The 15,845-nt window shown below is 49.3% G+C and overlaps 1 protein-coding gene across 2 annotated transcripts; it reads left to right on the forward strand.

Annotated features, from left to right (window-relative positions):
- Positions 1–256: 256 nt before the first annotated feature.
- Positions 257–15,064, forward strand: si:dkey-112e17.1. Of its 2 annotated transcripts, none has more exons than XM_047015755.1 (7): positions 257–504; positions 6,160–7,136; positions 8,464–8,515; positions 8,948–9,083; positions 10,342–10,493; positions 12,311–12,544; positions 12,738–15,064. In XM_047015755.1, exons 1-7 carry the CDS (start codon positions 424–426, stop codon positions 13,419–13,421), a joined length of 2,316 nt encoding a protein of 771 aa, XP_046871711.1. In that variant the 5' UTR covers positions 257–423; the 3' UTR covers positions 13,422–15,064. The 2 variants fall into 2 exon arrangements, with proteins under 2 accessions (XP_046871711.1, XP_046871712.1); XM_047015756.1 differs by having other exon boundaries at positions 12,314–12,544.
- The last annotated feature ends 781 nt before the right edge of the window (positions 15,065–15,845 follow it).

Consider the following 15,845-nt stretch of genomic DNA (forward strand, 5'->3'; position numbering starts at 1 on the left):
AATTAAAATTGCTCTCATATTTTCCTTATTACACATCCAACATCCCTGCCATATACCATTGTTTTTGCAACGCTATATTTTAAGAGTTATTATATTTTAGGACTGTTGACTCAAAAAGAAAGAATAGTGATATTCTGGATGTCTTTGCCACATGTTCATTTAATAATACATCTACAGGACGCGTGTATCAAATTGCGCCACAGATTGAATGTGGAATTTTTACGCAGAAGGGTACTTGCTGGCATTTGGACTGAGTAGCTGCCATGCCAAATAGTGAGCGCATGCATAACCCCTGTGATTTGATTGTCTGTGCGGGTCCATGAACGATACAAGCGCGCTCCCGAGACTTCAGGTGAATGGAGAGTGTGAAGAAGAGTGGGCTACGGTTCAGTACGCGTCGGAGAAAAGGAAGAAATAAAGAAAATGAGTTTTAATACCACGTTTTGGGCAAATGTTTTTACAACTGCGTATCTACTATTCGTAACGGGCTGCGTTGCACAGAAAGTAAGTATTATGCCTAATGTTTATTCACCACAAAAATATCTTCCCTCATGAAAAAGCGCAATGAAAAGTTTCTCCGTCACTTCGGTTTGCATATGTCAAGGAGGAAATCTTAACACTGCAACAGTTACATGTGTTTTGGATAGTTTTCCACTGCTGGCTGTTGTTGTTAAGTAAAGAGTTGTGTGTTGATTTAATAACACAAATATGAGCCATCGTGGAACGTGGGGTCCACCACATGCATCAACATGTATGCACAACATCTATTGATCCATGCTGTGGTTGTTTATGAAAAAAGAGAATATAGTTAAAAAAAAAAAGATTCTGCTGGTATTTTCATACTAGCTTGCAAGATTTTAGTGGATGCAGTGGGTTTCAGGGGTCATGCTTATTTAATATTAGCAACAATCATTTCACGAACCCAAATGTTTTATAACTTCACATGTTCGTGTATTGTAGCCTACTAAACGTTACTGTACAGTAGGTAAAGCAATGGTACAGAGCAAATAAGCATTTGAAAAGAGAAGCACATTGACCAGAACAAGTTCACCTCATGATTTTACATCTTTCTGTGTTAGAAGGATGTACAGTGTTAAACGGATATAGCTATTCTAGAACTCATTCATAAAGCCTACCTGCATGACTGAATCCATAACAGTATCATCAAGATTCTATTCATTCTATGTCCAAGTTGATGACATGACCTATGATATTTTGTAAGCTGGTTCCATAGAGGTTGCCAGTTATCCAGTTGGTGTTCTTGTTTTTATTCAGTTGGATGTATGTTTTACACATTTTAAAGTGAGAAAATTTAGCCAGTAGCCAAGCAAACTGTTAAAGTAACACTGTAAGGGATGGAAATGTTGATGTTGGTGCCACATAGAGCTTTTGGAAGACTCCTAGCACACATTGTCGAGTTGTTTTCACTGGTTAGCCTTTTGGAAAGACATTTCGAACCTTCGACCTGATTACTGACTGCAGATGATGCACAGTTTACGCTAGAAGCCACACTTTTAAAGCGTCTAGATCCTTCCTGCCAAGTTAAGCAGCCGAGTCAAATTTCGTCAGTATACAATAAGTCAGTCAACTTCCTGTGTGTCTTCCTTCCCCCTTCTCTCCTCCCCCTTCTGATTTATGTATGGAAACGCCAAGTTACATCAAAAGGGGCTCACCGGTGTCACAGCGAAGAGTTGTCCCTAGGGGCAAGCTCAGAAATGTTAGTCACCATGACTAGCACAGTACTATTGCTAGGAGAGTCTTTAAGGCTCCCAACTGTCAACATCCATCCCCATCCACTGGTAGTGAATGGGGGCTCAACAGCAGAATTTCTTGGAATTCTGAAACAAAAGCCCCTACTATATTGAATTGTCAGTGTCCCTTGCTTTAGTTTCCGCGCGTATAGGGTGCTCACTATCTTTGCGATTATCTGCCTGAGGGGACACCGTAAATGATGGCTTTGTCCTCTCGTCCTCTTTTGTATTAAGTTGATTTTTGGAACGGCGTAATAAACAAGCTCGGAATTCATCCCCGCAGTAAAACGGAAGCATTCCTCCTCTCACTTTTGATCCTTTGTTTTGGGAAAACCACATTGTCTGTCCGGGCTCCAGATTTGCGCAGCTATTTGGGAGGTGCGTTGATTAACATCTATTTGATCTGAAGAGGTGGGACAACCACCGCCCCAACGCGGAACTGTCATATGTCCACTGCCTCGGTTGACCCACAAAGCCCATCATTGACAAGTCGTTATTGGTTGTCGTGCTTTCGAAAGCTGCTGCGGTACTGTGGCTTTAAAAGCTCCAGCAAGGGCTCGGTGGCCTTGTTGTCATCCGGGTGGGTGTAGGTGGTGGTGGGCTGGAGGTGCACCTCATTCATTCAACTGCTGCTGAGAGACTAATTACCACCGCCTGATGAATCCCATGGATCACATTCCAAAATCTGGAAATGATTTCTCCAAATTGGTTCGGAACCACCATGGAGATAACGCCGTCGTGCCTCTCCCTCTCCGGCGTCCTTAATGACCACAACTCCTTCCAGCGGAAAAACAACTATGTTAATTGGGCCACGCCACAAATGCGGACTTAACCCCCCCCCCCCCCCCCCTTCGGCTCTCCCAGTCAGCCACGTCTCCGGGAGTGGGAGTACCGCAGTTCGACCATTCTCGGCATTCCCTCTCCGGCGCTTTTGGAAAAAAACGCGAGACGGGTTTCTGGCCTCGGCATGAGATGCCTCGCGGTCCACCACAGAACAGCATGACCCCCTGCCTGGTCATCGCTCGTGGCTCGCTGTGATGCCCAGTATTCAGGGCTGGGCCCGAGAGCCTTCTCACAGGTCAAGGGGGGCTGCAGTGGATGGTCACTGGTGCAAACTCATGAGTGGTGTTGACTCATGTTGATGTCCCTGGCGAAATACTAAGTAGGATCCTGGCCTTGTGTTTGTGCACCTCACAGCTGTAGAGTAAGGGTTCAAGGACCTGCATTTCCCTTAAAGACATAGCACTTCAGTAAACATCAAGTAACCGCATTATGTAATGAAATCCAATAAAGCTGCCGTATCAAGGTGCAGAGTATAAGAACCTGGCAACCCGGCAGCCAAAGAGCAAACTCTTAAGCTTAAACCTACCAAAATACAGCCCACATCTTCGGAGGCCTGGTGCTAGCTAGCTACCGAAGCGCTAGCCTGTGAAGCCGTGTCACTGTTCTCCTCCAGTAAACAGACCCAGTGAGGATCCCTGCCCCCTTTTGAGGGGCCCGCCTGCCTGTTTATGGTCCAGTCAGGGGCTGTTTGTGCATGTGAGGGAGGGTAACTGGGTGGCTTACAGCGCTGTGCAAGGGGAGAGGCTCTGTTGCTGCAGCCTCTAATGCGATGGTGTCTGCTGTCAGTTTGTGTACTCCTGTTGCTGAAAAGGCAAGGTTGATCACAGTGCTTGAATTTCCCCCTATTTATCAAGGTGTTTCTGGAGATTAGGAAAGTGAGTAGGGGCATGCTTGTAAGCTGGCATTCCAAACATAAGAACTGTCAAATATTTTGTGTTATTGCTAAAATGGGGTATTGGCTAGTGTTTATTTTAATTTTTTGCCTTTAAGCCTATTGTATTTAATCCTGAGAGCAGGATAAGTAATATTCTGAAATATCACTTTTATTCAAGTAGTGATGCATTACAGTTACTCCACAATACTTTCATTAAGGACCTCCGGCTAATGCCATTGTCTTTTTGGACATTTCACTGCACAAGTCATCTCAACACAATTATGTGCTTGGTTGATCTACTTCTGTAGATCATCCAGGGAAGTCCAGTAATCTTTCTGGAGCATGACCGGGTAGCGATGACCAGCAGGGTCTTACATAAACATTTACTCGCCTCCACTTATTAGCATGACTAATAAGCATTAAAATATGATCTCCCGTCTCCACATAAAGCGGTGCACCGAATGGCACTGTCGGCCATTGTTCTTCATGAGAAAAAGGCATCCTTGAATAATCAACGCCCTGCCAGCATGCCGGCTCTGCCTATGATGTAACAGAACTGGGGTGCTTTGGCATTATAAGAATGTCCCTTTTCCATTCGACACTGTGGCACTTTGGAGCCCTTTCATGTGTAGTCTAGCATGCACATATCGCACTGGGGACCTCTAGATAGCCTCAGTTATAGGAGGAGGGGGTTTGGGGCGACGGGGGAAGTGGGGGGGGACGGACGGCGTGGGGCGACGGGGGGAAATGAGATGACATTGTCTTTTAACGTGACACGGTTCTCTCACCCAGAAGTGGGAAGGGGGACGTTAGGAATTGAAATGGCTTAAACGTGATATTGGTGTAAGAACAGTCAGGTATGCGACATTCAGTCACGTGTTGGTGCTCGGTGTCTAGCTTGGGCCGTGCTGGTGATTTCTATCCCACACATGTCCCTTCCCCCAGGACCCCATGCTGTGAGGCTGTTCCCTCCATTCTGTAGCTGATTGTGCAACATCACTTCTTCAATGCCCCCGGGCAGAACCTAAAATCATCTTGCACTCTAACCTCTGTTGGAATGGCATTTGACCAGTTCAAATGCCATCCGTGTAATTACATGTTGTGGCACATGAATTTCCTTCAGAGTTAAAGGCCGTTCAGAGTGCATCATGGAATAATCTAATACTCAAATCCAACGCAGTGAAAATGTCAATTTTCCAGTACAACAAAGCACCGAACGTAATAGCCTTTATATCCCCCGACTACCTTTGGGAATTATGTATGTACTGAATTCAATACATTTTAAAACAAAAGTACTATTCACTGCACCAAACACAGTAGCCTTCATTGTAACCGTTTGTTTAAGTTTCTCCATAGCAGCAGCTGTTAATTATGCTCTTAAACAAAATACAACATAAGCAGCTTAGTAACTTCATACTGCACATGTGTACCCTACAGTAAAAGCACAAAAGCCCTGAGATCTGACTGTGTGGAAGTCCCATGTCATTTCTAAACTTGTGGCGATGCTGCTGCTGGTGTTCGGAACGGGGGTCATGAGAAGTAGATAGAAACATCAGTATATCGTGTTCATGTTGTTGAAGTCTTGTTGAGGTAGTAGGAACACAATAAACAGGGAGAGATGTGTATATATGGGTCAGTCTTCTCTCTCTCTCTCTCCCTCTCCCTCTGTCTGTTCGTCTGTCTGTCTGTCAGACATTCAGGACTGGCTGTGAGGTTTGCCAGCTGTGTCAGCAACAGATAGAAGGGCTTTGAGTTTGACTCCAAGGGTCTGGAGCAGGGAAGCAGAGTCCAGCCATGTCCCTCTTATAGAGACACGATCGACGCTGAACATCTAGATCTGGCTACTTTAAACAAACCATCAGAGGAATGCCTTTGATGCAAACATATGGAGAAAGATGGGCCATGTAGCAATCAAAGGGCCCGTCTGGCTCTGCGTTTTTTTTTTCTTTCTTTCTTTCTTCCGAGTTACTCAGTGCCCACCATCCTCCCTCCTTCCATTGCTCTTCATAAAATGTCTACCCACTCTCAGAGTCCTAGCATGGCCTGCGGGTGTTATTTACCTGGCTGGCTAAGCAGTTCTTCCTGCCTGCTTTGAGCTCCGCCTGGGCCTTTCTCACAGTCCAGAACCTGGTCCAGACAGTGAAACTCATAAACCCAATGCCCCCCTACAAAGGTCTGGTCCACCTTAAGCTCCAAGCTCTTCAGCCTGGCCCCCACATCTGCCTCAGCTTAGGCCCGAGGTCCCCCTCTCCAACCCCACACACCTGGGAAAAATTACAGCCAGCATGGTTGAAGGAAAACCCTCCCTAGGGTTACCCAATCAGGCAAGGCTGGGCTTCGGGCTTTGATATACTTGCTGGAGGAGGGTTGAATAGTTCAGCTCTGTTGCCGTTCGTTTGACGGTAGCCCGAAAGGGAGTATGTTATGTGTTTGTCGAACATTGACATCACAAGATGTGAACTGGAACATTGGGGCCTGCCTCCGATGTGCTGTAACTCTTCGGAAAGTGCAGGAACCTGTCTAAAACGAACAAGGGCATGTTTCTTGGATGTAGCTGGTCGAATGATGATCTGCACTTAAATATATGATTTCTAAAACCCAAACCGCAAAATCGTTATACTCCTGTCCGTTTGATCATAAGCTGTTCGTTGCCGTACAGTTAATCCCCCAACCGTCTTCTGTTCTATTTAGGTCTACTTTGACTGTGGAGCTAAGGTGGATGTGGTGGACGTCCAGGGGCTGATACTGTCTCCTGGCTTCCCCTACAACTACTCCTCAGGGACGCACTGCGTCTGGCAGTTCTTCGTGCCGGTCGGTCACCAGCTCATCCTGGAGATCTTTGACTTTGACGTGTTCGAGAGTCACGACGCGTCGGCGCAGTACGGCTCCGTGTCGGAGTTTGACGACGAGGCGTACGAGGGGGGTCCGTTCACCCCGGCCGGGTCGAACGACTCCGGGGGTGCGTCGGAGAAAGAGTCGGCCCCTCAGAGGGACGTGTCCTCGAAGGTGCCCCAGTATGCGCTGAAGGACGAGGCGAAGCACGTGGTGGTCCAAGAACAGTCCACCAAAATGGAGATCGCCAGGGTCTCCAACTCCGCCAAAAGATCCGCGGACGCCCCCTCCGACCCAGCCTCTCCACCCCCGCCCTCACACCCCCTGCTCCCGGGGGCCCGGCCCTCCGGGGACAACGCCGCCAACTCGGCCTCGCCGGCCGTCCGAGGAGACCCCAACGCAGGCCTGGCCGCCGAGGAGTCTACCCCGACCCCGGCGACCCCCACCACCGCCTCCCCCACGGAGACGGAGAGCCCGGAGACTCAGCAGTCGGTCCTGGACGCCTGCCCTCACGACGTCCTCTACATCTCCGACCTCGTCGCCTTCTCCTCGCGCTTCTGCGGCTCTAACCGGCCCTCCAGCGCCCAGCTGGTATTCGGCTCCAGCCAGGAGATGGTGGAGGTGATCATGGAGCTGATCACCACCACCCACTGGGGACGAGGCTTCGCCCTGCTCTTCCACTACCACAACCGCACCGCCCAGGAGGAGGCGGCCGGGAGCGGGGACCGCCACGCCTACAGCCCCGCGGGCCCCGGGGCGGAGTCGATGCTGGCGGCTGTCAGCGGGGCGGCGTTCTGCGCGATGGTGCTCACTAGCGCCCTCTGTGTCATCTTCAGGTAATGGCACTCAGAAGGTGGGATGGATGTTGTGTGACGGATTTTGTGTGCTTTCTCATACGGGAAAGGAACATCGATGTCCCTTATGCCCAAGACCTTTGTCACGAACAGAGAAGGCTTAGGAGCACAATGTAAATCTTTGCCCCCTCCGTGGCTTGATGTGGGCACTCACATCTGTCACCCAAGGGAACTGGCATGAATGTACATCTTTGATGCCAACCGACAAAGCTCTTTTGAAAGAGATTCTTAGTTATTCCACCTCCTACACACACACACACACACATTGATTGTTGACTCAGCCTAAGTCCGTGGTCCCTGTGGCTAAGAAAGGGTTTGGCTCTGTCGGTGTCCTTGATCCACACAAGGTGAAACACCTGGCATCGGTTCTGAAGCACAAAGGAGTTCACAATAGAGAGATCTGGGAAAAAAAAGGGATCACACAAACAGGAAACTCTTGAGATCCGCCGTTCTGGAGGTGCATGGCATTGTGCAATGGTGTAACTTACAAGTTGCTCTTAGTCGATCCCACGGGTGAACTGAAGATAAGCTGATGTGTACCTGAGTAAAAAGCGGTAATACTATCTACAACACTGGGACAGAGGCGTTTGGAGATCTTTTACTGACCTGTTCCTCGTCCCTCAAATGCAACGTTTCACGGGCGACTCCATTTTAGTTAACGCGCTTCACTCTATATTTTAGACGCACTCTTTACTACGAACACGCTTTGGGTCGTGCTGTCGTACGTTGTATAATGTTGCACTGCTGGATCCTGTAGTATACTCCATTGTTGATTGTTTTCCACACATGGCTTTTGAGGACAATCAGCCCATTGGTGTAGCTTTTTGCCTGTAACAAAGGGCAAATTGAAAGTGTGTTCACTAACGTGGGAGTCTAATTAGCAGGAACGACTATAAAAGCTTACAAAGCCATTAGAAAGCCATAGCATAGCATAGTCATCAGTTATACGTGAGTTATAAAGTCAGGGTTGAGGGCCATATAAAGCCTTGTTTCCCTGGCATCATACTAATTAATAAGCTACCTTAAAAGTGAAATATATTTCCCTGCATGAGTGTACTAAGTAGACAAGTATGCTGTTTAAATTCAGACTTTATAGAAAACCACAGGTAGGGCAGTTTACGGTATTAGAGTTGCTTTTTAGCCATGGGCATCTCAGGACGTTTGGGATACAGTGAGTCAGTTACTGACAAGAAGGAAATACATCCAGCAAATAGAAATGGTCTGTTTCAAATTTTGGTTTAGTATAAAAGTATTTTAAGATATGTTAAAAAAAAAAAAAGTGTAATTTGAATGTTGTGTGGTGTTTCAGACCCAAACTATGTCCCAAAAGAGCCAACTCCTGCTCATCCAACAACTCTGAGGTAAAAACAGACTTCTTGCCGTTCTACTCTCCTCAATCTGCTTATTCCTCCTCTCCAGACCAGACATTCCTCTCAAGGCCAGGTTCTGCCGGAGATCACAGAACATTACCTTCATATCCTCTGCCACTGCTGTTGTACTGTCCTGTGTCCTCGCCTTACGGCCCCCACCCAGCTCCCCCCACCCAGCCCCCCTTCCAGCCCCCCCACAAGGCCCCCCTCCAGCCCCCACAGGGCCACACTCACAGTTCAGCAGGGGTTAGACCACACCTACAATCCCCCCCCCCCCTCCCACCCAGCACTGCTACCTCTCACTTGCAATCCTGTTTGATTGCAAGTGAGGGGCAGCGCTACTGCAGTGCTTACCGCACACAGTCAGGCTTCAACCACGCGAGCGGGTGGGACGCTGGGGGGCTGACCCGTGCTGTGTTGCAGGTGCAGGAGGGGGTGCAGGGCCCGGTGGCAGACGCCAGCGAACTGAGGCTGGTGGTCCCTAATCGGGCGGGCCTGGACGTCCCGGCTGAGAACGCCAGCTACCACCCCTCCCCCGGCCTGGGGCAGACGCATGCAGGTGGGCTGGCAAGCGCTGGACACACACACACGTACACACACACGAATATGCGCACAGATACAGATACACACAGTCTCAGGCTGTCAAACTTCCACCCCCTCCCACGCACACACACACACACACAGATGATCTGTGCCTGCCTGTCACACACACACACACACAGCCCCGTTTCTCTCTCCGGCCCGCCCGTGCGCCCGCCACCCAGTGATCCCGTTGTTTCCTCTGCGCCTGTCAGAGGGGTGCCACCGGGGTTTCCAGCCAAGCTGACAATGACTTCATCTGCCCCTACAGTGAACCTCCAATACATGTTTACTGTAACAGGACCAGGGTTTTCCACAGAGCTCAGAACTGCGGCAGAGAACGAGAACATTGAGTTCTGAGGTTTGGCAAGTCCTCTGACACACATAGGGCACACAGACACATTTAGTCATTTACATTACGTCATTTAGCAGACGCTCTTATCCAGAGCGACTTACAGTAAGTACAGGGACATTCCCCCCCCCCCCCGAGGCGAGTAGGGTGAAGTGCCTTGCCCAAGGACACAATGTCATTTCGCACGGCCAGGAATCGAACTGACAACCTTCTGATTAACAACCCGATTCCCTGACCGCTCAGCCACCTGACATCCACATACACACACACAACCACACAGAGAAACAAATACATACACACAACCACACACATACGCACAAAGGTAAACTAGAAGTGCTCTGCTCTCGTCGTGAATAAGCGTGGGTTCTGATATGCTGTGTGAAATGAATGATGTGATCCAATGGACTGTAGCTTTCAACCATCCATTAGCTACGCATGTGTGTGTGTGTGCGTCACGTTTGTAGTGGGTTTAGTTGTGTGAATGGAGGGGCAAAGCATTGGAGGTCTCATTGGAAAACGGTTTTAGTTGTGGAGTAATGCTGGGCTTATTCTGGAACAATCCAAAGACCCTTTCATTGTAGCCGAGGCCAGGAAGAGAATTAGTGGCCGGGGGTATTCAACCCTTGGAACAGTAGGAACACCACCGAAACCACGTTCTCTCCTCGTAAAATACTGTCAGTGTATAGGTTAACCCCATACTGCAGTCTTGTACTGTCAATGTATAGAACAAATGGTAAAGTTCAGACGAATGCTTAGATTCTCTCGTAAAAGGCAAACGTAACTCTGGCAGGAACTTGAAAGATGGAGCGCGCTCGGTAAATCGTATTCAGTCAAATGATGTCGATAAACAAAACCCACACCTATCAAGCTTTCCCCTGTCCTTCAGGTTCCCCTGTCTGCGCTGGCGGAGATGCGTCCCTGACTGCCGAGCTGGAGCTCTCCTCTAATGGGCTGACAGAACTGGACTTGGGGACAGACGAGGTGTTCATCATCTCCTCGGCTCCCAGTCCCGGCCGACCAGCATTCTCCCTCCACACAGTAAGCACCTCCAACCCTGGCCCCCGACAAAGCGGGTTCTGCCCCGCGGGGCATTGTAGTAGGAACACCCAGGAGATAAGGCTGTGCCCTGCCAAGTATTTTCATTAGAGGTGACGGTGCCTTTGATTGCTTTTAATTGACCCTCCGCCTAGGATAACAATGAAGCTCTTAGCCCGGTGGAGCTGTCTGTCTGAAACGATGTGGATAACCCGGGGGGGGGGAGAGTTTAGAGGAGGAAGGGGAAAGCTCGACCCAGCAGTTTTGTCTGTGCTCTTTTGTGCATTTGTTTTTATTTTTTTGGAAATAAGAGTTGGCATGGGGGGAACCCCTGGCAGCTCAGAGTGTGCTGGCGAGCTTAAACCACAGACTAGGCTAATGGATGTATTATCTGTGAAGCCAGGTTCCCAGATCCTCTGTGTGTGCATGCGTGCGTGTGTGTGTGTGGGGTGCCCTGTGTGTGGTCTGTTTCCGTGCGTGTTCCCGCCCCGGCGCCTGAGAAGATTGTGCGCGTGTGACTCGAGCGGGTGTTTCTGACGTGCAGGACAGCGGGGAGGGAGGGGGGGGAATTATGACACTCAAATAATTCCCCTTGAATAATGTTAGCGCTGGATTATCACCCCCACCGGCTAGCCCCACCGGCTAGCATGGTTAGCTTAGCTAGCTTGATGGGTGGGTGTTTGTGGGGGGTAAAGGGGTCTGTTTCACATCTTGGTAGCTTATCTGTCCCCTTTGGTGCCTAAACTACAACAAGTTACCATTGTATAGGGAGCCTTTGTGGCAGCATGGTACTTCATTTAAAACCTCTCTAAGTCGTGTCTAGACTAAGCGAGCTGTTAGTGATTCTGTGGGGGGGGGGATTATCTGGGCTCTCTGGGATGAGTGCAACCCCCTAAAACCTCCCCTCCCCTGAGAACCAGCTGACTAACATGGGAGGACATGGGGCTAATTTGGCCTAGCACTCTTTGACCTCCTCATCGATATCTAGCTGTCGCTACGACGGGTCTTAACGCTGAAGTGCATCGCGGGGGTCGTCTGTCTTGTTTTGCTTCGGAAACACGAGTGTGATTGGGAGTTGAATTCCGTCGCCTCTGGGGGGGTGGGGAGAATGAATCCACCTGCTCCGGAGGAAATTTATGAATGAAACAATTTGCTCTCGGAATCTTAAGCACTGAAAACCCCATTCTAATTTGTGCATGAACCTGTGCGTGAGCTTTGCCGATGGAGGAACACTGTTTGGGGAGCTAAGCAGTGTCGTTCTCTCCTGGTAATCCATTCGGATTGTACACAACAACAATCTGTTAACAACAATTAGGATTCCAACAGGAAGTATCAATTCACTGCCAGAAACAGATTGATGGATTAAAACCCATGTCCGGCAGTGTTCCCTTGTAGTTTCCAGTAAGAGCTCAACTGGACTCTGTCATGTTCCCAGGCCTTGGAGCTGCGTGTCAGACAAGCTGGCCTTCTGTACAGTGCTCGACCCCTTTTAGGTCAATGGACTGTGGAGGTGCAGTCTAGTGCTTGAATATAAAAGTCATGTTTGAGATGGCAGATATTTATAAATCCCGATCAATTATCGCAGTTGAACGGCCCCCTTCTCTCGTTTTTTTTTTCTCCCATTCACTCGCTCATTCATGTACCGTAGGTGGTCCTGACAATGGGCATCCATTTAGGATGTTTGTTGCATCACGTCATCCTATCTTTGCCGTAATCTGCGCTGACAGATTCAATATCTGCACATCTCCCTCCCTCCCTCGCTCTCTCTCTATCTCTCTCTTTGTCTCTCTCTCTCTCTCTGTCTCTCTCTCGTCTCTCAGCAGCGGGAGAGGTTCCTGAGACACAGTGACACGGGCCCTGTGAAGGACTGGCCCTCTCCAGACCCCACCGCCTCAGGCTCCAAGGCGGCGGCCCAGGACGGCACTGCCAGCTGTGCCCGGCCCCGGGCCTGGAGCGTGCGGACGTTCCAGGACTTCCTCCCTCCCCTCCCCCAGCTGCATAAGAAGTGGTGCAGCTGGAACTCGACCAGTCCCTTCACCAAGCTGGTAGACAGCGTCAGTAGCCATCTTCACTGTTCCAATTTGTTTCCTCATTGACAGACACGTGCGTTTTGACATGACATCTCTGCTGCATTTGAACCAATACACGTGTGTAGTTGTATTGAGGCGTGTGCGTCTTGTACCCAGCGGTGTGTGTGTGTTGTGTTGAGACGTGTTTGTGTGTGTTGATATCCTGGTGTTACGCTAGGCGCCAGCCAGTCTGCTGTCCGCCTGTCGGAGCGAGGGCAACAGGAAGGTGTTCTCGGACGTCCACCTCGACGCCCACGACGACAGCGCCGCCTCCGACTCGTGCACGAGCGCCGCCTCCTACCCGCTCGCCCAGCCGGGCCAGCGCCAGCGCCGCCTCAACTCCGCCAGCAACCTGCGGCGCTCCCGCTTCACCGGGCCCTGCTTCGGCCTGCTCTCCGCCCCCGCCGAGCCCGCCAAGACGCCCGGCGGCGCCCTCCACCTCCAGGCGCCCTCGTCCGAGGCCAGCAGCGGCTCCCTGAGCCCGCAGCCCCAAGCGGACGGGGACCACGTCAGCGTGCCCGTGTTCGCCATCTCGGAGGAGGAAGACAGGCAGCCTCTGGTCCTGGCCGAGCACCTGGGGCAGGCGTCCTCCGGCTCCGCGCTCAACGGACTGAGCCGGGGGGGGGCGTACGACGGGAAAGGGTCCGCCGCGGGGAGCCCCCTCCTGTTCCCCAGGGGGAGGTCAGAGTGGAGGCCCTGGGGGAGCCAGGCCTCGGGGGGGGCGAGTCCTCTCCCCCTGGACTCGCCCACGTCCAACACGGAGTCCAAGTCCACCTTCAGGCACAGTACAGCAGGTCAGACCCAGCTGCCTTTGCTCAGCCAATCAACAGTGCCGTGCAGCGTGGCGGGCAAAGAGATGTGACCTGTCTCAGTCCGTGTGTGTGTGTGTGTGGAGGCTGGACCGAGGCATGGGGGCACTTTAGGGCGGGCCAGTGAGGCAATGATGAACTCATGTTAATGTCACTTTGTCAAATCTATAACCTACTTCATGCTTCCAGAAATGAGCAGTTTTTATTCAATGATTACCAATTTCTGGCTTTGTGCTGATCAAATCTGATATTCCTACTTGAGACACTGCCTGTTTGTTTCTGAAGTCGAAATGTACTTAAACAAATATGAGTTTCATGCTGCTTGCCACTCCAAGGCATTGAGGGGTGTTTCTGAAGTTTTGGATGTTGTTTTTGGGGGGGGGGGACAAGAAAAAAAAAGAGCTGTCATTAAATATGTAAATGTATTGATTACCCAACTAATTGAAGCACTTTTATACATGGTGAGTTTGCTCAGCATTTTTTGATACTTATAACTCAGCTGACATTTCTAATGTGCACACTCATAAATCCATAGTTAATACTTGTGGATTGTGTGCGGTTGTGCCAACTCCTGTCCTTTGTTTTAGCATGGGGCCTGGATAGCGAATAAACACAGAGGTCTCTGAGGACACCAACAGTATTATCCCATGCCTTCAAGTGTTAGAGTATAGATTACAATGCTGTATTAATATAGATGCTGTAATGCAAAAATGTATTTGTATGTCTGCTACTGGATTATTTAAGGGAATCAATCGCTGTATAAAAGTAAAAAGCAGAAGTCAGTGGAACTATCATAGCAAACTATAAGAAACATAGCAATTCCTACTTTGTATATAGACGGGTGGGTTGGGAATGATAGCACAAGGCAAGTTTTAATAAAGGATATTTAGTATGTGATTCTAAAGGTTTTATCCCTGAATCTTAACATTTACAGTCAGGAAACTCCACCCAGAGGAAAGGTATTAGCAGAGGTTTGTACACCACGTAAAGGGACATGCCTTCCTGATGGGTTCGGTCACCACTCACAGGTGACAGTGTCCTGGTAACTCTCAAAAGTTACTCCCAAAATACCTATTGGTATGATGTAGCACAGGGAGTGAGAAATGCACCAGGTAAATAGCAACGGCTATAAATCTTGAACAATGATCTTCAGATCCAGCTGCTTAACATGCATGTCTTCATTCCTCGTGAAGTACCCAAAGGCAGTGACCGTACCTTAACAGTCACAATGGCTTAGAGGAGAGAAGCTGTCTAGCAACCAAGAGGTTGACGGTTTGATTCCCAGGTGGGCCGACAGATTGGAGCTTGGAAAAAAACCCAGAGAAAAAGGGTCACCACCAGGATTCTGTGGCGTGGTGGGTTAAGCGGTCACTGATGATAAGTCAGGTGAAACTCACATTAGTAACATGAAAATGAAGTACACCCCATGAAATACTGCATGTCTCCAAATAGTTTGGCATTGTGGATATTTGATATGAAGTGAAACCGGTGTAGCAGCCACAAGCACACTTCACAATTTCCCCAGACATTGTACCCTCTAGTTCTCTTTATTAGTGCAGTCAAACAGACATGTTAGATCACATACAAGGAAGTATTTAATAACGCTACCACAAAGTAGAGGAGGCAGAAAAGCGCTCGAGGCTTTGCCAAGTCGTGTCCCACTGAGCTGGAGTTCAGATTTCCCCAGGTACTAGCCTACATTGAGTTCAGATTTCCCCAGGTACTAGCCTACATTGAGTTCAGATTTCCCCAGGTACTAGCCTACATTGAGTTCAGATTTCCCCAGGTACTAGCCTACATTGAGTTCAGATTTCCCCAGGTACTAGCCTACATTGAGTTCAGATTTCCCCAGGTACTAGCCTACATTGAGTTCAGATTTCCCCAGGTACTAGCCTACATTGAGTTCAGATTTCCCCAGGTACTAGCCTACATTGAGTTCAGATTTCCCCAGGTACTAGCCTACATTGAGTTCAGATTTCCCCAGGTACTAGCCTACATTGAGTTCAGATTTCCCCAGGTACTAGCCTACATTGAGTTCAGATTTCCCCAGGTACTAGCCTACATTGAGTTCAGATTTCCCCAGGTACTAGCCTACATTGAGTTCAGATTTCCCCAGGTACTAGCCTACATTGAGTTCAGATTTCCCCAGGTACTAGCCTACATTGAGTTCAGATTTCCCCAGGTACTAGCCTACATTGAGTTCAGATTTCCCCAGGTACTAGCCTACATTGATAAATTGATTCAACTAGACAACACTGATTTGACTACCGAGACAGTACATTGCATAACCTGCTTCCCAGTGATCAGCCCCCATAGTCCTCAGACGGATGCTGTCGTATCGCCCCTGTGGTGTACTAAGCCCAGGCCTGTTTTTCTTATAATCTTAAGGACGTAAGGAGCTGACTGGGATTGCTAGTGACTTCTCGGGGGCTTTGATGAGGTAGAATTTAAACTGGCCCTTACTAAAAAGGTCACCC

This window comes from Hypomesus transpacificus, unplaced genomic scaffold, assembly GCF_021917145.1.
Source record: "Hypomesus transpacificus isolate Combined female unplaced genomic scaffold, fHypTra1 scaffold_31, whole genome shotgun sequence".
NCBI lineage: Eukaryota > Metazoa > Chordata > Actinopteri > Osmeriformes > Osmeridae > Hypomesus > Hypomesus transpacificus.